This window comes from Barbus barbus (assembly GCF_936440315.1).
Source record: "Barbus barbus genome assembly, chromosome: 30".
Classification (NCBI taxonomy): domain Eukaryota; kingdom Metazoa; phylum Chordata; class Actinopteri; order Cypriniformes; family Cyprinidae; genus Barbus; species Barbus barbus.
In genome coordinates this window covers 6833369-6858745 of record NC_136758.1, presented here as the reverse complement: position 1 = coordinate 6858745, position 25377 = coordinate 6833369, and the positions used below count along the sequence as shown (strand labels likewise).

General features: G+C 34.7%; 1 protein-coding gene across 1 annotated transcript in view; it reads right to left on the bottom strand.

Moving 5' to 3' along the window:
- LOC306850869 (CAP-Gly domain-containing linker protein 4-like) overlaps positions 1 to 22170 on the bottom strand; it is a 59608-nt gene extending 37438 nt beyond the window's left edge. The window contains exons 1-6 of the mRNA XM_079386809.1: positions 22042 to 22170; positions 17367 to 17513; positions 16643 to 16782; positions 14965 to 15058; positions 14681 to 14842; positions 14453 to 14571 (exon numbers count right to left, since the gene is read on the bottom strand). Coding sequence (XP_079242935.1) covers positions 14453 to 14571; positions 14681 to 14842; positions 14965 to 15058; positions 16643 to 16782; positions 17367 to 17499 — 648 coding nt within the window. The 5' untranslated portion in view covers positions 17500 to 17513; positions 22042 to 22170. The remainder of the gene's footprint in view (positions 1 to 14452; positions 14572 to 14680; positions 14843 to 14964; positions 15059 to 16642; positions 16783 to 17366; positions 17514 to 22041) is intronic.
- Positions 22171 to 25377: the final 3207 nt, after the last annotated feature.

The following is a 25377-nucleotide window of genomic DNA, read 5'->3' as shown; positions in this document are numbered from 1 at the left end:
ATTTGAGCGATTCATGAAAATGATTCGCTCTAGATGATTCGCTGAATCATTTTGTTTCTCTGAGAATTTTCGAGAGAAGCCTGCGGAAACTGGATGATTGTTGGACCTTACACGTGTCTTCATTTCACAGAAGAGTGAGTAAGTGTGACAATTTATATTGTGAAAGTGGATTGTTGCAACTTTTTAGTTCGTAATAAGCGTTTTATAGTCTATATAGCCTATTGTGTTATCTAAAAATATATTAAAGACTTGTAAAGCACACAATTAAATTTTTGTTATAGTCACAGTCTAAATATTGTTAACAAATCCGTCATTTCTGACAATAAATCATACATTAAATTCATAAGTGCAAATGACCATTAGTAAAAGCAGTTTTCACAATTATATTATCCATTTCGAGTCAGGGTGTTTTGCACATAGATGATTCGCTGATTGTACTTCCTTCTGTTCACTTCAGTCAAGCTGATTGAAAGCGGCTCGTGCACCAACCGGACCAAACCGGATTTTTTTTTTACTTCAGTCACTTCTCATTTGCAGAGCGCCAGATATAGGTGAGTTTTCACCACAATATTTGAATTAAAAAAGTAACTTAACTGTCAAATTGAATCGATATGGGTGATAGAAATAACAATGAATACGTCTGTGGTTTGAAATGTCACGGTTTTCATTACTATTCGGAGTTTGGATCTTGCCGTCCTCGCGCCATTTCATCGCACTTTTGTTCATGTTAGTTTTAAGAAATCTTGATAATAAGGCGAATTACACATGATGTTGTCACGAATGTAAGATTATTGAGTGTATTTCTGCACAAAGAAGATTCACTCATTGTACTTTCTCGTGCTGACTCACAGGTTCCGTCAAGTTTTTTACCTCAGTCCGGATTTTTTACCTCAGTCACTAACCTTAACTGTTAGGTTAGCAGAGGACCAGATACAGGTGTGTTTTCGCAGCAATCTCTGGAAATTCTTAAATGACTATCAATTTGAATTGATTTGGGTAAAAGTAGCTTAAATATATCTGTAATTTTAAATGTTACTGTTTTTAGTAATACTGGAAATGGTTGTGATTGACACACTGCTTGTTTTAGTGATGTATGTTTGAGTCATTTGTAATTTGAGAACACATTTAAACAATCTTTCTAAATTCATCATGTGAATCATTTAAAAAGGAAAGATATTTAGAAGAATATCAGTAACCAGACAGTTTCTGGTCCCATTGACTTCCATAGTATATATTTTTTTCCTACTATGGAAGTCAATGAGACCAGAAACTGTCTGGTTACTGATATTCTTCTAAATATCTTCCTTTCTGCTCAGCAGAAGAAAGAAATTCATAAAGGATTGAAACAACATCCCTAATGGAGACTCTAATGTTTATTATTACAGGCATCAACAAATCAGTTATAATGTTTACATACTGTAGCTGAGACCAGTGTTAATTTTGGCAGGCATTTTTGATTTAGTCTTAGTCTTTATCTTGAGACGAAAATGCTTAATAGTCTTAGTCACATTTTAGTCATTCGAGTCTTTCATAGTTTTAGGCTAGTTTTAGTCGACGAAAAGTCATTGCATTTTTGTCAACTTTTAGTCATTAATTTTAGTCAAACTGCAGTTACCAACATTTATTTTGGTAGCTATTTTATATGTAGTATTCAAACAAAAATAGTCATCAATACTTCTCTCTTTAGACCAAAACAATTAAGCTTAGTTATGAGAAATTTGAATCAAGGATTGAATTTGGAAAAACTGGAATAAATTAATTTTTTGGTAGAAATATAAATTAAACAAATTTTTCAGATACAGTAGGTTTACTTAACAAGTATACATTTATTTAACATCTTTTGTTGGTTAACATTTATGACATAATTAGGAAGACGGAAGGTATGCATGTAATAGCCTACTAACATACATTCAGTTTTCACCCACCTGTTTAAGCTCACTTAAACCATAACGGACTGTATTTCCGTGAGATACTCTACATGAGAGACATGTGGACTGCTGTGTGTGTATTTGAGCGCTGAGAACTGATGGTGCGCTGTATGAGAACTGAAGAAGTGGAGCATGTGCGAGAGAGAGCACTTCTATCAGCGCGATTCTGCCTATCGCACCTTCACTGACTTTAAGTTAATCGACAATGAATTGTGACTCCCGGGGAAAACGGGACCTCTGGTCACCCACTCCCTAACCCTTCGGTTGCTGAGGCCATTGTTTCAGATCGCAAATTCGCGTTTTGGTAGCCTATCCGTCCACCGCGGCTGCCATACTGAGACTAGATATGCAAACGCACCTTATCCAATGGCGGAGAGCACATTTTGAAAGACAAGACAGTTAACTTAGCCTATAGGATGTATTTTGAATGTCCGGTAGTCCTCAAATAACATTTTAGTCCCGTCTCGTCTTGTTAACGAAGACGCGCATAAATTTCGTCATAGTTTTTACCATCAGATATTAGTTTTAGCTCGTCAACGTCTCGTTTTAGTCACAGAAAAAAGGTTCGTCGACGAATATTTTTCGTCGTCCTCTTCGTCAACGAAATTAACACTGGCTGAGACATACCACAAGTTCACGTATGGTCGATCCTGAGTGCTGCTGTCATGCAGAGTTTAGCTCCGACCCAACTCACTTTCCTTTGCGTAGCTGTAGTTATTCTTAAGACATTCAGGTGTGTTTGACTAGGGGTGGAGCTAAACCGTGCAGGACAGCTGTACTCCAATACCGATGTCATCTATCCCTGCACTGCTCCAGTGACAATAACAATGGCAGACTGCTAATTGGGCAGAGATTTTCACCAGTGGGCAGGGCTTTTCCATACGATGACGTTAACATAGGGAGAAATCTGGAATCGCTTGTTTTGAGAGACTGTTATGATTTATGGCCTTATAAAAAGTGAATTTTGCATAATAGGTCCCTTTTAATGTTTAGTTTAAGTAAGTGGGATTTTTTATAAAGTAGTTTTCTTTTTTTTGCTTGCAGGTTGCTCTTGAATTCTGTAGGCTTGTCTCCATTGATTTAAAAAGAGCATTCTTCGAAGGGCTTGACAAGCACCTACCCAGGCTCCTGCAATTATACACCAAGCGAAGCAATGAAGTTCCAGAACTTCTGAATATGTTGAAGTGTCTGGATGAACAGGCAAGTCCAATTTAATTTATACAGCAAAACTAATTTGTTATTAGCTTTCAAAGAAATTTGCATCAGAAAAATTATATTATTTGCTAGTGTTGCAAAAAATCCCGCTGGTAAAAACAATATGATTTCTCATTTTGTTAGTTGGGCCCTATGATTTCTGTTATGCGCAAAACACAGATGGAATCACAAAATATATTAATAAAAACAAAATTTACTGTATTGCATAGAATGTCACAGAATTTGTCAATATTTAGATGAATAAATTAAAAGTAGGCCAGTCACTTAAATCAAAACCGCAAAAAGACTCTTTAAATATACATCCTGCATGTTCTGTGTGAATAAATGTCGCAGACATGCAGTTGTGTTTACTGCACATACTGAAGTACGTCTGACACTTGCAGTGTTTTTTCAGCCTCTGCCGTCTCACATTAGGGGCTTTCGCACAGGAGGAACCTTTTCATAGTTCCTAGTAGAGCTGCACGATTAATCGTTAAAAGATCGCAATCTCGATTCAACACCTCACGTGACAAAATACCTGTCTAAATGGCCGTCTCGACAATTATTTTCTTGTTTATGTCATATGTGAACAGTTGAGAAAGAGACGGATGTTTGTCAGTTTTTTTCGGACCGTGCAGTCAGTCTTTAAGTGACAGCACACACTTAATATTTTATATATATATATATATATATATATATATATATATATATATATATATTAGGGGTGTAACGATATGCGTATTCGTATTGAACCGTTCGGTACGAGGCTTTCGGTTCGGTTTTCGGTAGGCATTTTCAAACTGAACGGTTCGTTGGTTATAGCGTCGTTATTTCAAATGTAGGCGCGTTGCGCGTGGTAAGCGCGCTCATAATGTAAGAGACGCCGCGGCGCGACCACAACATTGCCCAACATCAAATGGCAAACGTAATGCAGCCGGAACGAAACTGCTCGTTATTGTGTGGTTGAAGGACCGTTTATCAGTTTGGACCAGTGCAGCGCGAGCCGATCGTGATCATGCGACACTGTTACTACACAGTGCTAATAAGAGATCCAGTAAAGAAAGCATTTGAATTCGCCACAGAAGTAATAACATCGCTGCGAGATCTAGTGAGAAACATTCACATTTCTCCGTTATTAACGGATCAAACAGCGCGCGGAAACCAGGAAGAAACACTGTGCCATGAATGAACTATCCAGTGTCCACAGATCAGCAACATTCACCATGGATTTACTGTAGAAACACTAACTGCAACCATGGAAGTTTGGCAGGAATAGTAGGCATAATGCCTTCAAGTAACATTACGTCGGTTTTATTTTGACATTATGAATACAATTGCTACCCTCAAATGTCAATCTGAACTAAAATAAACCTTTGTTTATAACTACTACAATATTACATTTCATTTTTTCCAAGGAGCTTTTTTGTTTTATATGCTCCTAAGAAGAGTCAATTATAGCTCTAGAATTGCTCAAAGTAAAAATATATCATACTTTATGATGTTAGTTTTAATAAAAAAAAGAATTTAAAAAAATTAAATCAAGGAAATTTATCTGGCATTTCTTTCTTTTTGCTGTATCAAAAACGTACCGGACCGTGACACAAGTGTATCGTATCGTACCGAACCGTGAATTTTGTGAACCGTTACACCCCTTATATAATATATATATATTAGTTTTTTGTCATTGATATTAATAAAACAACAAAATACAGCTTTAATATAGATGAAACTATATAAAAAATACTTAATTATTATTAATAACGTTTAAATTAATAAAAAAAAACTTCAATTCATTTAACAGCATTTTAAAAGGGTTTGTTTAATTTTCATTTGGTTTAAAAATAAATGTTTTATGCCTCCATTTGATTACCAGAAAAATTAAAATACACAGGAATTTCAACAAAAAATAAAATAAAATCATAAGATCTTCTACATTTAAGCTGTTTTTATGAATTCAATTAATTAGACATAATTTTGATCATACAACTAAAATGGAATTTGAGCTGCTCAATCAACCCTACTTTGTCTAACTGTGTAAACACTAAATAATGCTGCATGTTTCAAGGTACTTCTGTGGCACTTTTAATTGTTTATTTAAATAACTTAGTTGTTCACAGTAAGTCACAGTTCTCATGCAATATGATAAAGAATGATTTTTCCGAAGATGAGTAGGGATGGGTATCCTTAAGGTTTTAACGTTATTACTATAATTATCGATCCAGTACTTTTAACAGTAGACTTCAGTTCTTTTTGTTCTATTAAAAAGAAGAAAAAAAAAACACTTTTTTTTTTGCAGAGTTCTAACCAGAAGAAGAGGGAGCAGTTATTTTGGGCCTTCCATACTACATGAGGGAGAATCCAGAAAACTTCTTCAGAGTTTGTGAGGTAAAAACTTGAGTACTTTTTTCCTATTAACACTGGAATAAGGATGCACCAATATCACTTTAGTATGATAGTGATGCTTTTATTTAGTACTTTTTATATTTTGGTGATACCGATTATACAGTGTGTGCAGAATTATTAGGCACATTGATTTTCTGATCATATTTTATTCCCAGGCACATTTTGCCAATTCCAAACCATATTAATCTTAATAACTACTATTAACTTTGTATTTAATCATTTATAAGTGATATGTAATTGTTCATGAATGCTGGAAATGAAAAAAGCCTTTAATTCAGGTGTGCAGAATTATTAGGCACGTTTTCTTTTACAGATAATAAAATAAGCCAAAAAAGAGATTTAACGAAGACTGAAAAGTCAAAAAATTATTAAATGCCCATGAGAAGGATACAATACTAATGATATACTAGAGATTGCAGTTAAGGCATGACCATTGGACAGTGAAATGCTCATCAGGTCAGCAGGGTCAGGCAAAAACAGGTGGAGAAGAAAAGACATGTTAGAAGACACAAGGCTTTTTTCATTTCCAGCCTTCATGAACAATTATATATCACTTATAAATGATTAAATACAAAGTTAATAGTAGTTATTAAGATTAATATGGTTTGGAATTGGCAAAATGTGCCTGGGAATAAAATATGATCAGAAAATCAATGTGCCTAATAATTCTGCACGCACTGTAGATGCCTGTATTTTCAGTGAAGCCATAAGAATATGAATCATTATTTGGCTTATTTTTAGTTGTTTCCTTCAGTTATTTTATGCTTAATTATGCCTTTTAAAATGTATTGTATTGCTGTATCATATTTTCTTTCAACTTAGGGGTAGGCGATATAGCAAAAATATCACAGCACGATTATTTTCAGGACTATAACGATTCACGATTTTATCACAATTATTTTTCATGTTGGTTTTACTATTTTTCATCTGACTGATCAGTAGTGTTGCTTTCGTCAACGAAAATTATGATGAAATATAGTCGTCAACGAACCTTTATCACCTGACGAAAACGAGACGAGACGCAACGTAAATGCTGGTCATGTGACGATGACTAAAATAAATGTATAATGCAATATTGTTGACGAATAAAAACGAGACTAAATGTGATTTACAACGTAAAACTATGTTAAAATGTCTCTACATTTTTGTTGACCAAAACGAGACGAGACGAAATGTTATAACGTCACGACGAATGAGAGAGTTGTGCTTGAACCCAGCTTTATCGGCTTTAAATTCTGGTTTGCGATCTAGTCACCCGATTATCAGTGAATTTTACAATATTATTCCATTAGTTATTCCATTAAAATGTCTCATTGATATATTTGACATATTCATAATCATTACTTTTGCCGGTTTTGTGAGACAGCTGTTATGTGCGTTATTGGCAGCGTCCACCCTCTGGTTACATGAATGCGTCACCACCGCATCAACACTAGAACATGCAGATTTTATTTTAGAGAATAATCGCACAACTATTCCATATTCTATAATTAAATAAACTAATCGAATATTCAAAAATCGTGACTCATCCCTGCATGGAATCTCTTGTTTCTTTTCCCAAATCTTCACTCACATCTCACTCATTTTCTAAGGGGATTATAAACGTTTCTTCATGGGTTCGCTTTTAATTAGGCCTATTATATTCATATTCTTTACTGTGGTAAAGTAGAAAAACGCTGTACAGATAGCCTACATTTGTACTTGCATGTCAAATTCTTTTTAACACAGTTTGTGCTTGTTATTAGACATGGTAAGGCGCGTCAAGTTTATTTGTAAAGCACGCTTCACACGCGCGGGTGATTTTTAGTTCCACTTTCTCTGGCAGCGCAATCTCAAACATAACATTGTTTGAAATACTGCGTTAAATAGAATTGCATTACTAAAAAGAGACTAAAATACAATTTTCATTGACTAAAACTAGACTAAAATGTCATCAGTTTTCGTCGACTAAAACTTGACTAGACTAAAAAGAGTATGAACGTGACAAACTAATAAAAACTAAAACGACAGCTTGACACAAAGACTAGACTAAAATTAAAACAGGCCGCCAAAAACAACACTACTTATCAGTACATCTAAACTAATTTCCCTATATTAAAAATGCAGAATCGAATCATTAATTGTGAATCATCAATTTTAATTATTTCGCTGTCAAACAAGACCAAAAAAAAGTACCAAGCAAACTGGATCTCATTCAATAAGTATATGTACAAATGAATTTGTGTATGAAATCTGCATACCAACATTTTCACAAACAGATAATCATTTATCAATAACTTCTATTCTAAAACTTAAGGGCTGTTTACACAAAAACTGAAGTGAACAATGCTCACGTGTGAATATTATTTTTTCACAAGGTGTTTTTTGATGAAGTGACATCGCCAACTACTGTCATTTTCGCAGATCCATGTGAACGGGGAACATTTTGACAACGTTGTTGTCTGTTTTTAGTACATCATTGTCATGTAAACATACCCTTATTCTGAATTTAAAAACACAGCTGATTGTGCATAGTGCACACCTCCTTTTGACATTTTTCTGTGATTTTTGTTTTATAAAAAGTACAATAATTTTCATCAGATTACTTGAATAGCTCTATTTGGAAAATCATTCTAGAAAAATTAGATTGGCATAGACAAACATTTTATTGGCATAGACTGTAAAAAATACAACATTTACATTTTGGTAATGTATGTTTAATGTGGTAATGAAAGTTCTAGTCCACCGCTGAATCTTTAATCTCTCTCTCTCTCTCTCTCTTTTTTTTCAGCCGACTGACAATGATATTGATGTTGTACAGAGTGTTAAGGTGGGCATCTTGTCAGTGAGCAAGGACACCAGACAAGATTGTGCCTTCTCAGACGATGTTGTGAATATGGCTGTGATACTGGAGGGGGAGATTGTCATTGTGGATCTCCAAGACATTCCAAATGCCTTCGTCACATTGTTTGGACTGCTTTACGCTTTAAATATCAACTATCCAAAAGAGCTGCGATACACCTTTGAGGTGATCCAGCGGATCGTCATGAAGATTGATGCGGAAAACTGCTCCGCAAAAGTTCATGGACTGAAAAACAAACTAATGCGGTGAAGTGCTTTTAACTTTTGCCATTTTTTTTTTTTTTTTTTTTTTTTTTACAAGTAATGTTCAATTTAATTTATGAATTTGTTAAGGCATCTTCTTAGTTGAGATTAAAGTGTTATGAAACCAATTCATAGTTTTTTTTTAATGTGTTAATGCTTTTCAGAGTTTCTTTTTGAAAGAAATGTTGTGAACAGGATGTTTATATATTGTATGTTGCGGGAGAGTGACATTTTAGAGTGTTGAGGTCAATTGATGAATTTGTTGAAGCTTGAGAGCATGGATAATTGATAACTAAGGCATTCATTGCAATACATTTTGTATTGAAAATTGTATCAGTGATCATTAATTTGCCATCAATTTTTTGTTTAAATCAAATGTATTATACAAATTAATGTTTGAGTAGTAATTTATTATTTGGTACTGCTGCAGGTTTTAAAGTTTCAAAACACCACTTTAGTTGGCTGAACTTATTGGATGTAGTTTAGAAAACGTAAACTTTAGTTGGCTGAACTTATTGGATGTAGTTTAGAAAACTTAAACTTTAGTTGGCTGAACTTATTGGATGTAGTTTAGAAAACTTAACTTTAGTTGGCTGAACTTATTGGATGTAGTTTAGAAAACTTAAACTTTAGTTGGCTGAACTTATTGGATGTAGTTTAGAAAACTTAAACTTTAGTTGGCTGAACTTATTGGATGTAGTTTAGAAAACTTAACTTTAGTTGGCTGAACTTATTGGATGTAGTTTAGAAAACTTAACTTTAGTTGGCTGAACTTATTGGATGTAGTTTAGAAAACTTAACTTTAGTTGGCTGAACTTATTGGATGTAGTTTAGAAAACTTAACTTTAGTTGGCTGAACTTATTGGATGTAGTTTAGAAAACTTAAACTTTAGTTGGCTGAACTTATTGGATGTAGTTTAGAAAACTTAACTTTAGTTGGCTGAACTTATTGGATGTAGTTTAGAAAACTTAAACTTTAGTTGGCTGAACTTATTGGATGTAGTTTAGAAAACTTAAACTTTAGTTGGCTGAACTTATTGGATGTAGTTTAGAAAACTTAACTTTAGTTGGCTGAACTTATTGGATGTAGTTTAGAAAACTTAACTTTAGTTGGCTGAACTTATTGGATGTAGTTTAGAAAACTTAACTTTAGTTGGCTGAACTTATTGGATGTAGTTTAGAAAACTTAACTTTAGTTGGCTGAACTTATTGGATGTAGTTTAGAAAACTTAAACTTTAGTTGGCTGAACTTATTGGATGTAGTTTAGAAAACTTAAACTTTAGTTGGCTGAACTTATTGGATGTAGTTTAGAAAACTTAAACTTTAGTTGGCTGAACTTATTGGATGTAGTTTAGAAAACTTAACTTTAGTTGGCTGAACTTATTGGATGTAGTTTAGAAAACTTAAACTTTAGTTGGCTGAACTTATTGGATGTAGTTTAGAAAACTTAAACTTTAGTTGGCTGAACTTATTGGATGTAGTTTAGAAAACTTAAACTTTAGTTGGCTGAACTTAAATTCGAAGTTTACTTAACTAAATAAAATCAGTTAATTGTACTTTATAACTTGTCAGGTAAACCTTTCCATATTTGTCAGGTATACTTTATCAAATAAGTTAGTTTAACTTAAAAAAACCCATGCAAAAAGATAACAAAAAATAATGAGTTAAGTCAACAAAAGATTTTTTTACAGTGTGTGTGTACCAATTTTCGTGCATGTATGTAAAACGTTGAAATTTTACAGGTGGTGCTATCGAGCTATTTTGCCACACCCACTTCTGAAACCCAAAGGGTCCTCACACCATCAGTGCTCGGGCCTTAAAGATGCTGCGCTGCTGCAAAATGCAAAGAGGGTGCACTTTCTGGTGTCTAGGTCTCTGTGAACTTCAACAGGGCATCAAAAAAAAAACATATGTACGTATGTGTGTGTATGTTTGTATGTATGTATACATACGTTTTTACATATACATATATATATGTATATGTAAAACATTATACATATATATATATATATATATATATATAAAATAAAAACAAATATTTTCAGATTATGTCATCTGTATGAAATGTGTGGAGTTGATGAGCCAGTCTCGTTAACTTCAGTGCAGCCGAAAATACAGAAAACACTTATCAATTAATTATTATAATGTTAGGGCAGTCTTCCTGCTGATTCAAACACTTGTGAGAGCTTCACAAGGAGTGGACTAAAGCTGGAGGCAGTGCATCAAGAGTCACCACGCTCAGACGTCTTCAGGAAAAGGGCTTCCAAGCCACTTCTGAACCAGAGATAACGTCAGAAGCGTCTTACCTGGGCTGTGGAGAAAAAGAACTGGACTGTTGCTCAGTGGTTCAAAGTCCTCTTTTCAGATGAAAGTAAATTTTGTATTTCATTTGGAAATCAAGGTCCCAGAGTCTGGAGGAAGACCAGTGTGAAGTTTTCACAGTCAGTGATGATTTGGGCTGCCATGTCATCTGCTGGTGTTGGTCCACTGTGTTTTCTGAAGTCCACAGCCATCTACCAGGAAATTTTAGAGCACTTCATGCTTCCTTCTGCTGACAAGCTTCATGGAGATGCTGATTTCATTTTCCAGCAGGACTTGGCACCTGCCCACACTGCCAAAGGTACCAAAAGCCGGTTCAATGACCATGGTGTTACTGTGCTTGATTGGCCAGCAAACTCGCCTGGCCTGAACCCCAGGAGAATCTATGAGAGAATCTATGTGGTATTGTCAAGAGGAAGATGTGAGACCAGACCCAACAATGCAGATAACCTGAAGGCCGCTATCAAAGCAACCTGGGCTTCCATACCACCTCAGCAGTGCCACAAACTGATCACCTCCATGCCACGCCGAATTGAGGCAGTAATTAAAGTAAAAGGAGCCCCTACCAAGTATTGAGTACATATACAGTAAATGAACATACTTTCCAGAAGGCCAACAATTCACTAAAAATGTTTTTTTTTTAATTGGTCTTATGAAGTATTCTAATTTGTTGAGACTTGAGATAGTGAATTGGTGGGTTTTTGTTAAATGTGAGCCTAAATCATCACAATTAAAAGAACCAAAGACTGAAACTACTTCTGTCTGTGTGCATTGAATTTATTTAATACACGAGTTTCACAATTTGAGTTGAATTACTGAAATAAATGAACTTTTCCACGTCATTCTAATTTATTGAGATGCACCTGTATAACCGCACACATAAACAAACACACAAAGTGCTGAATCATCACTTTAAATGAAAGCATCTTCTGTTGAGGAGGCCTGAGGGGTTTGCTAATAATGAAACTATGCTCAGAAGATAAAGTTCATGAAGCTCAGTGTTGGCATGACCACAGCAAGCTGGAAAATACAGCCACAGTATTGTCTTTTTTTTTTTTACATAATTAGTGTGAAACGGCTCATTGCCTCAATCACTGCTTATGAAATGCAGGAATTTCCACAATTATTCAAAGGTGATATTTGATTATGCTCCTCTGGTATCAAAGAGCAAACAACAAAATTATATTTTCTGAATCTGAAGCTGACACTGCACCTTAAAAAAAAAAAAAAAAAAAAGGTTCAGCCCATTTCCTTAGAGTACCTCATTTCCACTGCGCAAGACTGCACCCTAGTGGTTAGCAAAAGTGTCTGCAGAAAGATCAGCTACTCTGTTTTAGCATCATAAAGATGTAGTTCCATGTCTGTCGGATGAAGGACGACTCACTGAGATGGTCATATAACTCCACTTGCAGGCGTATGCAATATCATAAGAGATGATGGATGAATAAAAAACTAAATCTATTTGAAATAGTCAAAACGATCACTGTGCAATGTAAAAATTTGTGGGCCAATGTTAAGCAAAACAGGTGAGCAATAACAGTTTGCTATTTTCCAAACTCCTTTCCCGCATATTCTACCTTTGTTTCCTATTGTCAGTGATGTTGCTTGGCAACAAGGCACATTTTTATGGCTAAACCTCAGCTGCTCCAGAACGTTCTCCACAGACACGAAAGTCTGCCAAGCCTGTTGTTACGACGTTATCAGATGATTTGATGTTTATTTCCCCGCACTGACAATATCTCTATTAGAGTGTCAGTGGAAAAACAAAAACTGGGCTAAAAAACATCTCCTGACTGACGAGCAATGGACAGATGCCCAGAGAAAAACACTGGCAACAAACAAGCCGCACTACTGGCAGAGATAACGTGGGGTAGAAAAATGAAGGATGGAAAACTCTGGCTGCCTCACAACAGAGAAGAAAAAAACAGCAAAAGTCAAGCATCACGCCGGTTCCTATTTTATGTTCTGGCAGCAGAGCTGATAAACCCTTTACATGCAAACAAACCTCTCTGACTAACGCCCTACTAAAAGATCAGCTGAACTGAAATGCATGCATTTTACGAAAGTTTAAATAATATCAATAATTCAGTGCCATCTGCTGTTTGTGAGGAGAATGACCCCTGGCGGTGACGCCCCGTGAGTGTAAAATGAGTTCAGGGAGAGAAATGAGCGAGGCTAATTTATTTGCTGTGCTGATGGGACAGACTGAGAGGAAAATAATAAAGCTGGCTGTGAATGTGGCAGTGTGTGCATCAGCCTGACCCTATGTGCTCACTTCATATATCCATTTATCCATCTATCAAACTATCCACACAACCATCCATTTAAAAGAACGATGTAGACATTTTTTTTTTTTTCACAGTGGATAAACATTTTTATTTATTTTTATTTTTGCATAATTGGTAACACTTTACAATGAGGTTCATTAGTTAACAACATTAGTTAACATGAACTAAGAATGAACAATACTTCTACAGCATTTATTAATCTTAGTTAATGTTAATTTCAGCATTTACTGATGCATTATTAAAACCACAATTTGCGTTTGTTAACATTAATGCACTAAGAACTAACATTCATGAACATGAACAAAGATTAATAGTGTAATAAATGTATTGTTCATGTTAGTTAATACATTTACAAATCTTAACAAATGACACCTTATTATAAAGTTGTTACCAAATATTTTTTAGTTTTATTTCTGAAAAAAAAAAAAATACTATTATTTGTATTATTATAAAAATGTACTTCCCCAAACTATATGTTGAACAATTTAAAAACATGTATAAAAACAACAACAATAAGAATAAAAGTATAATCAAATGTCTATATTTTATTATTAATATAAAATCATTCATTTCAAAATACTTTATTATTATTATTATTATGATTGTTATTGTTTTGTTTATTATTATTATTATTATTGTTATTAAAAACAATCACTGTTTTTATGAAATATACTATTATTCTAAAAAAGTGTACTTCCCTACACTTACATGCACATTTTAAAGCCATGAAAATTAATAATAATAATAATAACAATATGTATTACCAATTATAAATACTATAAAACATAGTGATTCTGAAATAATGTATTATAATAATAATAACAGCAACAACATGTATTACCAATTATAAATATTATAAAACAGTGATTCTGAAATAATATATTATTATTAGTAGTAGTAATATTAGTATCATTATTATTATTAAATAAATTAATAATAATAATATTTTCTTAATAATTATAGTCACTGTTATTATCTAATGCACAATATTTTTTTTAATATTTTATTAATTCCTCTTTATCTTCAAAACTGGTCTATGTCAGGGCATGATGTTGACCAGTTTCAAGCCAGAGTGTTGTTGCTGACATTGCTCTTATATACAGTAAACTTGTATATTACTTCCAGTGTCACAGCTCTATCATGAGAAAGCAGGTTTACAATAAATACTTGAACAACTAAAAAAGACAGCTGGATTTCAATTTGCTTTGTTAGAAGCCATAAAGAAAATCACAAACCCTAAAAGCAGGGTTGGCTCCCAGCTCCAGCAGACACTTCACTGCAGAGGTACACAGGTTTGAGGCGGCGATGTGCAGCGCAGTGCCAAAGTCAAAATCACTGCAGGTCGCATCCACCTCTGAAACCCAACAGACCACATACGGACATCATCACACAAGCACTTGAGTTTGCCATGAAATTCAAACTGCAATTTTGATTCCCACTGACATTCCAATATCTCTCCTCACCTCCTGGCTGTGACGCCTGCAGAACCACACAGATGAGAGGAGGGACGTCGAAATATGCGGCATAGTGGAGAGCGTTCATGTTCGTCCAACGGCTGCGCAAGGACGGCTCGGCTCCCAGCGACAACAGCTGACGGGCAAAAGTGGCAGCACTCTCAGCGTCACCTGCAATCAGATGTGACTGTCATATCAGTTCTTGTGCTGTGCTGGATCAGTGATCTGTCCTTGAGATTTATACATTACATTTTTTTATGTTTTTATTTTTCTTCATTTAAATACATGCTCACCTATTCCTGGAGCTCCTGCCTTGCAGCAGTAGTGCAGCAAAGTCATGTCAGTGAGACCATCTCTGTCATTGACACCACAGCCTCTTTTCAGAATCTACAGAACAAGGAAAAACTTGAATGCATACAGCAAGGACATCCAGCTAAAGATTCAATGCTGACAGAGACACACACACACTGTCTGCAAAGATAATATTTCAGTCAACAGAGCCTGACACTCAGGGTGGGGGAGTGTGTGGATATGTTTTATGAAAGTTGTAAGAAAACATGAAATTAAAATTGACCCTGTTTAGATGGTAAATGTCCCTGGCCCTTGTTACGCACAATTCATCAGTGCGTTTTTTGTTTCTTGCTTTTTTCAGAAGAAAAAGAAGTTTGTTTTCACAATTTTTCATCAAAATGTAATTGCATTCCTATCCTCTGAACTTTTTTTTTTTTTTTCAAGAAAAATAAATATACCAATTAGATTTGTACATCTTCTGAAGAAATTGTGAATGGTTCTTGTGTTAATTAACATTGCTACAGGGTTGCCAGGGTGTTCTGGGTGTTACCTAAGCCCAAATCTTTCAGTTCTGTTCAAAACCTAGGAAGCTGCTTATGCAGGCAACATTAAAAAAAAAAAAAAAAAAGTAGAACAGGTGAATTTGATTTAATTTTCTTTTAAACCACTAGATGTCCCAACAACTCACTGCAGCACTTTTCTAAACAACCACTTTACATTATGCACTTGAAAACTTGGCTGATCCTCATTGTGATCCCTGGCATATTATTTATTTATTTTTTGACATTTTTGTAGCAAATTAGAATAATAAAACTTTTATATACTTTTATAATTTATATTTATTAATTTATATATTTTTTTATATTATTTTTGTTATATATATATATATATATATATATATATATATATATATATATATATATATATATATATAAAATGTTTGTGTTTTTTCTCTCTCTCTCTCCCAAAGGTGTGATTTCCAGTATAGCACAGGTCATTAAATCAACAGTTTTTTAAAAAAACTGTCAAAGTATGGTATTTGGTGTACTAAGTGCCCCTTTTGTTGATGCAAAAATGTTGAATTAATTGACATGATAATAAATAACCAGCTTTAAGTTGGGTGTTCACCTTATAGAATATTTTTGTATTTAAAAATATTATACTAATCATATAAAACATAATTTATTGCAACTGAAAAGTTGTATTAACTGACTATGGGATCTCATTTGTGCATGGTAAGAATCTTTCATTTATTTTACTAAATTATTCTTTATCTATTTTTTAAATAAATACATTTTAATTGCAGTGTATTAGTTGAAAAAAAGTTTACTGAAGTGATTGTTGTGAACCAGTATTAATCCAATTAAGAGGTAAAAGGCCTCCCTCACCACATCATATACGTTTTCATTGTTGGCAACTATCTGAAATTAAATTTCTTCAAGTTTGTTTGTTTGTTTTCGTGTTTCAAGTAATGCTTATTATATTTTAAGTAATATATGTATTTTTTTTTTTAATGGGACTTTGGTCGTCCTTTTTATTGCATGCCAGCTGATAAAAAAACATGTCATTTTGTAAATGTATACATGTATATATTTGTAAATGTATTTATGGTTTCATTCAAATATCCATCATTACATTTCACTACATTTCATGCAGACTGAGACTCAGAATCACTCTGACCTCGTTGCCAATGACACTAATATTCCGCTGAACTTGGGGAACCCACTGTCTGAGAACAGCGAAGAGCTCGGGAACAGTGGTCCGAGGATCCAGCAGAACCTCCCGACACAGAGGATCATTTGGGTCAAAGAAAGAGAACTCTGCAAAACAGAACAGTTCAATCTGTAAGATCTTCAAATGAACATCAGAAACGAAAAATATAGATTATTATTTCAAAACCTATTCATTTTGATTTCTCCATGCTGAGCATGCCAGAGCCCGATCCCTCAAATTCAGTTAAACAGCTCAGTTTGAAGTGAATTAAAGTGAAGTGTGAGAGTGAATGAGAAGCGAGGGAATGATGTATCAGTGCTGACAGGCAGAAAATTGGAAAAGAATTTCTGTGACCTTGTCAATACTTCACTTTTACAGCAGCTTAAGCAAAGTCCACAATTTAGGCTCTAAACTTGACTTCATAAATAAAGCTACACTTCAGAAAACTGCTAAATAAGTTGGTTGTTTATTGGCCAGGCTGCCCCCTGAACGCAAAAAAATAAATCCATCGCTATACAGCCGCAGACAGAATTTGATGACAAAAATAACCAGAGCGTCAGCATTTTTTGGTGTGACCTACATAAAAGCTTGCATGAAAACATTTTCAATGGCTTAGCGTCAATCTGAAAGCGAAACGACATTTCATGTGAAACTCGATGAGTGATGCACGCACGCAGACCCACACACTCACCGCAGTCTGAAGGCATGGGCGCTGATGACACCTGATGGATCACCGGTCTCTCAGAGTTACGGGAAATAATGCTGTACCGTCCCGGGACCGAGTCTCCCTCTGAAGACTCCCTCAGCACATCCTCCTTGGTCATTTCCCTCTCACCACCTAAACACAAATATATGTAACAAAAACATTAATTTTCACATCTGTGGAAACACAATGAACCATAAACTAAATAAGATTTCGGTGTGGACAGGGGAAAATAAATAAATCAATCAATAAATGCTATGAACAAATTAATCAAATTAGTTAGTAAGAATTAGTTTTTTTAATGAAATAAGTCTCTTGAGGCTGCATTTATTTGATCAAAAATACAGTAAAAACTGTAATAGCAGCATAGTATTCATTATTATTTATTATCATCAAATATTATTATTTAAAACAGTTTTCTATTCAACTTTTTTTTTAAACTTAATTTATTATGTAATGTATTCAGCGGTCATCACTCATGATTTGTGCTGCTTATATAAACATTTTGAACAATTTAACTTACCAAAAAAAACATCTGAATCAAATTTTTGAATGGTAGTGTATAAAAAAAGGCATGAATTATGGACTATGCAAGGCTGTGCTGCATTCAGATCTGCCTCCATTCTGGTATGCAATTATCACTTTTCACAACCCAATTAAAAACCAATGGATAAAATCAAGTCACACTTATGTTTTGTTTTTTTCTTAAAAGACACTGATAAGCTCCGGAATGTGGCACTAAGGTAAAATAATGCCTAAAGATAGATAATTATCTATCTATCTATCCATCCATCATGGTTACTCAAAGAGATTGGTTGTTGTGAAGAGCACACCCAAGCGTGAATAGAAGAGTGCAGTCTTTTGTCTGCCTGTATGTCATGGTAAATGTATCAAATTACAATTTATGATATACACACAGAAAAATAAGGGTTTCAAATTGTACATTTTTGGGTACAACAGCTTGTTCCTGGAGCACTACCTTTAAAAGTACCTTAGAGTAGTAATATGTACCCTTAAGGTACTAATATGTACCTATTAGGGGTAAAAAAGGTACAACTATGTCCTTTTAAAAGATACTGCTCCGGGAACAAGCTGTTGTATCCAAAAAGGTACAATTTTAAATCCTTATTCTTCTGTGTGTATGGCATAAGCAAAAAAAAAATTCATGCAGGTTCAAAACAGCATGACGGTGAGCGATGATAAGTATTCATTTTTGGGTTTTGTTACTGTGATGCTCTAAAATGGTTGTCAATGTGAATGGGGTATTACTTGTCCATCCGCAATTATGTGATGTCCAACACTGTCTTCATTAGTGTGATTTCTTTGGCAAATGTTGATGTAAGTAATTAACTGAGATCAATTTGACTAATAAACATATATAATTAATTCCATTAAAATGAAAATTGACAGGCCGAGTTATTAATAAAGCCATCAGCCGCTGAGCATGCAATCTCAATTTACAGACATCATTAGCCACAGCCTCATTCTGGGCCACAGCACACTGAATTACAAAGCTGCTTAAAATATCCCACTCACACAGCTTTGGGTGTAATAAAAGACCCCTTATTCTCAACCCAGAAAAAGAAAAACACAAGGAACACACAACACTCACCATTATGGTAGTCTGACTCTCTGTTTTGCGTTTGCTCAATAGCCGCCATTTTGGTATAGTTTGTCCTTTTACTAATGACTTACAAAAACAAACCTCAGTCAAGGAAAACTCTTTAAATGCTGTATCTCTGCGCTGTCTGGTTTAAACCCTGCCGTCACTCGCCACTTTCCATGGGGCTATTCATGAAACACACCCTATACTGAAAGGGTAGCGCAACTCTTTGTGAGAGATAAATGTTCTTAGATTATCTACTAACTAAGAGATAGAAGGGTCAACAGTTTTATTACGGATCAGTGAGGTCCAACAGTCAGTCACTAATGTGTGTTTATATTCATAAAAATGTGAGGTATTTGTTTCAAAAGCAACATACACAAATCAATGTGGACTTTCAGCCTGCCAGTGCACTAAAAAACACAAAGTTACACCCATGTGATTTGAATGAGCTTTGAAGGTGGCACAGTAAGTACAAGTTGGCTGGTTCATTGATATACGTAAATTAAAATAATAATAAAAAATCATTAGTTTGCTATGAGCTTTTAATTTGTTTTGAGTTCAAAAAAAGTTTGACTGCCGTATATACACAAGCTAAATTTCCTGAACCTGGAAGAGTAGTCTAAAATGCTGGCTCGCACAACGGCTGTTTCTATAAGAAGGGCAATTCCAACTTTGCAAGGACAGTCTGGCGCTTCTGACTCACAGCCTGTAAGTACGTTTTCTTATTTAAAGAATTTACCACTGACTATTCAAACACCAGTTTTGAGCAGTGTAGATTAGTGTTTGTTATTTGTCATTTCTACGATCACAAATGCAGATATGCTAATGTTTACGCAGCACGATGCAACGCGTAAAAAGACAGTATAAGTCATTATAATCAGTAATTATGTCCCCACTGGATGCAACAAATGCCTAGCATCACAATACAGTAAAGGGCGTAACATTTCCGTCACGCTTGTGGTATTTGGCCAATCACAAGGCACTGGATAGCTGGCCAATCAGAGCACACCTCGCTTCTCAGAACGATGAGCTTTGTATAAATCGACGCATTTCAGAAAGGCAAAGCATAAAGGAGCAACAATGATGTGCAGTGTGTGAAAAATACTGGGCAAAATTGCATTCATAATCGAATGTGATTTATCAGCGATTATGAATGCGATTTTGCGTGGCTTGTCAGCGGCTCTGTGTATTAAATGCCGCTCCATCTGAAAGCAGGTGATGGAGATTTAACCACTAATCAAAGAACCGGCTTTACTGACGAGATGCGCATGATAATAGCATGTGATTAATCGTGCAGCCCTACTTAAACCACATAAACACATTGTATTACACCAAATAATGTTCTTTTTAGCAATGTCAATATGACCCCTTTAATGGATTTCATGAATGACTTTCAAAATATCTGACATTGTGTTCTACATTAGAAAGGATGCATCTGTAACACTTTCAATTACCGCGTAAAATAATCTCTACTGCGGCAGCATGTAAAAACAACCGAAATTAAAAGTTCAGAAATGAAAATTCTGCGATCATTTCTTCAACATCATGTTCTAAACTGGTATGACTTTTTTGTGGAAGAAGTAATGTGGAAAATGTAGGCTATTTTTATGTTTTTTGCCCATACGATGATAGTCAATGGGGTTAAATGATATTTCGACACCACTGACTTTTAAAATATCTACTTTGGTGTTCCACAGAGGACAGGAAGTTATACAGGTGTGAAATGAGGTTGTGTAAATGACAGATTTTATTTTGGCCGAATTATCCACCATAGAATATAAATGCAGAAATGTGCAACTTGTTTTTTACATATTACATGGACTTTTTTTTCGCCTTTGAAAACTTCACAATGGCTTTTTAATGTACTCATCATCAGTACAGAAATAAACCGCTCATCTCCTCCTCTGAAACACTGTGCCATCATTACCTTTGAAGTACAAAACCAAACTACACAAAGACAGGATTTAAGTTTCATATTACATCTGAAGAGCTTTATATGTATTGAGAGCACTTCTTGTGACTAGTGCTTTGTTGCTTTGTTAGTCAGGTCAGCTGGGCCACTCTACTAAACTAAAAGAACACAAAGGGTGATTCCAAAGGAAAAACAGAATGTTCCCATGATGTAACATAGCTATAACATTCTAGAAATATTGTTTTTAGATTTTATTTTTACAAGCATAACATAGGCTTGTAACAATGTTACAGCGAGGTAAAACTAACAGAGAGAACATTCTCTGATGGGTATTTATTTGTAAACATAAACGCTTGAGTCTTGTAGTGTGCAGCTAACACTTATATGCTATTACGGCCAATATAGGCTTTTCAATGGCAAACTGCTCAAATAAATCACTTCTTTCACATAGCTATTTACTCATGACCGACTAAATTGAATTATTGTTTATTATTAAAAGGGATGTCAGCATATTTTGAAACTGACACAGGAAGAAAACCAGCTTAGTTTTCAGCAATGATCTCAAAATCAGATATATTCTATTAGTTGATAGAAAAATAACTATTAAAGTTACTTTATGAGCATTTTAGCCAGTCACTAAGCAACTAAGTTACCTTATTTAAACACAAACATGCCGTGGTAATACCATGGTAAGTCCTTGATACTCTGTAATTAGCAGGGCATCTTTCTTTTCTTCACTTTCGACATCACTTTACAATGTAACTACCACTTACAGAGTACTTTTGTAAGGTTTCTTTTTGCAAGATGTGATTTTTATAGCCAAAACTAGCTTACTGCTTGTGTTTCCGGCTGACCTTTGTAAATGTAAATACCTTATAACATAACACACAGATGCTTATATGCCGTGGATCAGCAGAGCACCAGTCCAGTTTAGACTGTTATTATCATAAACACTGCATAATTGCATGCATTTGCCCTGCATTATTATGTTAGTTTACTAAACAGAACATCACTAGAGTTATGCAAATGATGCAACAGCTTGCTTGTTGAAGGGCCATGCATCATTTCATCAATCGATTGCATTAAATGCACATCAAATACAGACATTAGAAAGTCGAAATATGCTGACAACAGCGACCGAATACCTGTCTCTTTATGAAATGGAAAACCGCATTTTCTGTCTTTGGATCGTCGGCTTCGTGATCATGTTTTCATTTTATCTTCTGGTTTCAGCGACTTCGACCTGTTCGGATTCACTTCCGACGTCGTGACGTAATACACGTCACTCAGCGCAGGGGAAGATTACAAATCCTCTGTATTATAATAATAATTGCTTCCATTTTCCACATTTGGATAAAAGCTTTGGATAAAAGCGTCTTCTAAATGACTAAATGTAAATACTAATACTAATAATAGTAGTGCCCTACACTTTTATTGAAGATAACCCAATGTAAACAACCCCTTTCCAAGGATTACTCAGACTGTTATTAATGATTGTTAATATAAACTCATCACCAAGCACCAATTACTTGTACATAAGGGTGCTTTCATTTTAGACACGTCCAAAACTGTTGCAACAGAGATGGAAATACAATTTTTAAATACATGAATATATTTCCATCTTTATTGCCACAGTTTTGTTAGAGCCTTTTTCTGTTCTAAAGAAGGGGGTGTCCCAACACTTTTGTCCTTATAGCGTCTATACAAGTCATTGGTGTTTGGTGATGAGTTTTTGGCTCAAGGTCTGTATATAAAGTCACACCAGAGATGTTCAGCTGGGATCAGGACTTGGCTTTCTGCAGACCAGTCAAGTTCTTCCACACTGACTGAATCAATCATGTCTTTTTGAACCGTACCTTATACACAGAGGCATTGTCATGTTAGAATATAAAAGGGTCCTGTCCAAACTTGCTATGAAATTAGAAGCACACAATTCCCTAGAATATCATTATTAACATTAAGATGTGTTCTCATGGAAATTACTAAAGTAGTCAAACCTGTTCATTAGAAGGGGGTGACCCAATACTTTTGGCAATATAATGTATAATGTATTAATGTTTTAACGATGTGCGATTTGACATTATCGAGTATTTTGCAAAAACCATTTAAAACACCCCAACAGAGCACACACACATTACATGAAGTCTAGACTTGTGCGCGTGCGCATTTAGAGTGTGTTCTTTCACTGCTTGATTCAGTATTAAAATGCATTTAGAATGATCACAAAATTCAAGACATGGGGGCAGAAATTTATATATCTATACCACTTCATATAGTTAATCAATTTCACATAAAGAGTGTGTTTTTCTCCAATTCACGTGATGGTTGAAATGTTGCAATAAATTATTTTATGGAGCAGTTATTATATAGATTTGTTCAAGTTAATTAAGACTTACATTTTACAGGCATGTGATCAGCTAGAGACAAAAAACAAGGAAAATATAACCATGCCCCAATTCACACCCCAGCTCTTATTAAATATATATACACTGCCCTCCAAAAATTTGGAAACGCTCTAGAAAAGTGGGGTTTTAGACAATATTGGCATGAATCCTTTTTAATTTGTGATAATTTTGCACTGATAAGGGACAACACAAACTACGAAAACATATTTTATTACATAAACAGTTTATACATAGAATTTTGGATTCATCAAAATATCCACCATTAGCAGCTATTACAGCTCTGCATAATCTGGGCATCCGAGCTGTCAGTTTATTCAAACATTGACTTTGAATTGGCAATCAATTGTTGAAGCTAAGGTGTGCTGACCCAAAAATCTTTTAAAAACCTGGGCCAAGTTTAAACCAGTAACCAGCCATCACAGCTGGCAAAGGGGCATGTCTGACTTTGACATGTATATATTGCCATTATCATGTTTTATTGCTGGTCTTCAATGATAATGTCAAGTTACTTTAATGTATTTGCACCACAAAATGACAAGGATTTATGCAGATATCGTCCAAAACCACACTTTGCCAGGGGTGTTTCCAAACTTTTGGAGGGCAGTGCATATTAGCACATTAAAAGATATATCTTATACTGTAAGAATACACACTATTGTCCTGTAAAAATTAAAAGCAGCACTTAATAATCATGATAACAATATAGTAATAAAGTACTATAATATATTATAGTAAAGTATATAGTATATAGTATATAGAATATTATTGTTATTAAAGTACCTGCCAAAAGTTTGGAAACATTACAATTAATGATTCTGAAATAAATATATTCTGTTCATCAAGGCTGAATTTAATTGATTGAAATAAAGTAAAAAAAAAAAAAAAACAGCACTATTGTGAAATATAATTACGAATTTAAAAATAAAGTTTTCAATTTTAATATATTATAAAATGTAATGTTATTCCTGTGATGCAAAGCAGAATTTTCTTCATCATTACTCCAGTTTTCAGGGTCACATGATCTTAGAAATCATTACAATTTATTTGACTCTCAAGAAACATTTCTGATTATTATCGATGTTGAAAACAATTTTGCTGCTTCATATTTTGAGCCATGGCTTCCTGTTTCGCAGAAATATAAATAGGAGGGAAAACAAAGTCCAAATTCCTTTAATCATCCATCACAATGAGAAAAACCAAATAATATATTTCTGATGTGCAGCAAAAGATAATTGAGCTTCACAAATTAGTGAAGTGGCTTTAAGAAAAGAGCTAGAGCAGTGAAAATCCCCATTTCCACCATCAGGGCAATAATGAAGAATTTCCAATCAACATAAAATGTTATGAAACTGCCTGGAAGAGGACGTGTGTCTATATCGTCCTAATGCACGGTGAGGAGGAGAGTTTGAGTGGCTAAAGACTCTCCAAGGACCACAGCTGGAGAATTGCAGAAAATAGATGAGTCTCAGGGTCAGAAAACCTTTAAAAAAAAATTGTCAAACAGCCCCTACATCACCACATGTTGTTTGGGAGGGCTTCAAGAAAAATTCTCCTAGCTCATCCAAAAACAATCTCCAGCAAATTCAATTGTCAGACTCAACTGGAACTTCAAATGGCACTGGCTTCTGTGGTCAGATGAACCTAAAAAATACGTTTTTGGAAGCAAACACTCAAGATGGGTTTGGTGAACACAGGGATAAAAGGTACCCCATGTGTACAATTAAATATACTGCTGTATTTTTGATGTTGTGGGCCTATATTTCTGCTGGAGGTCCTGGACATCTTGTTTAGACACATGGTATCATGGATTCCAATCAAATACCAACAGATAAAAAAATCAATAAGTGACTGACTCTGTTAGAAATATCATATGGGCCATGTTTGGATTAACCAACCGTACAATAATCCAAACACAAACCTCAAAAACAACACAAATATGTGTCACTGGGCACAAAACCAAGCTTCTGCTATGGCTATTCCAGTCCTCCGACCTGAACCCTGTAGAAAACCAGTGGGGTGAACTGAAGAGAAGAAGCACCAACGAATCTAAAGACTCTGGATGAAAAAAAAGGTCTC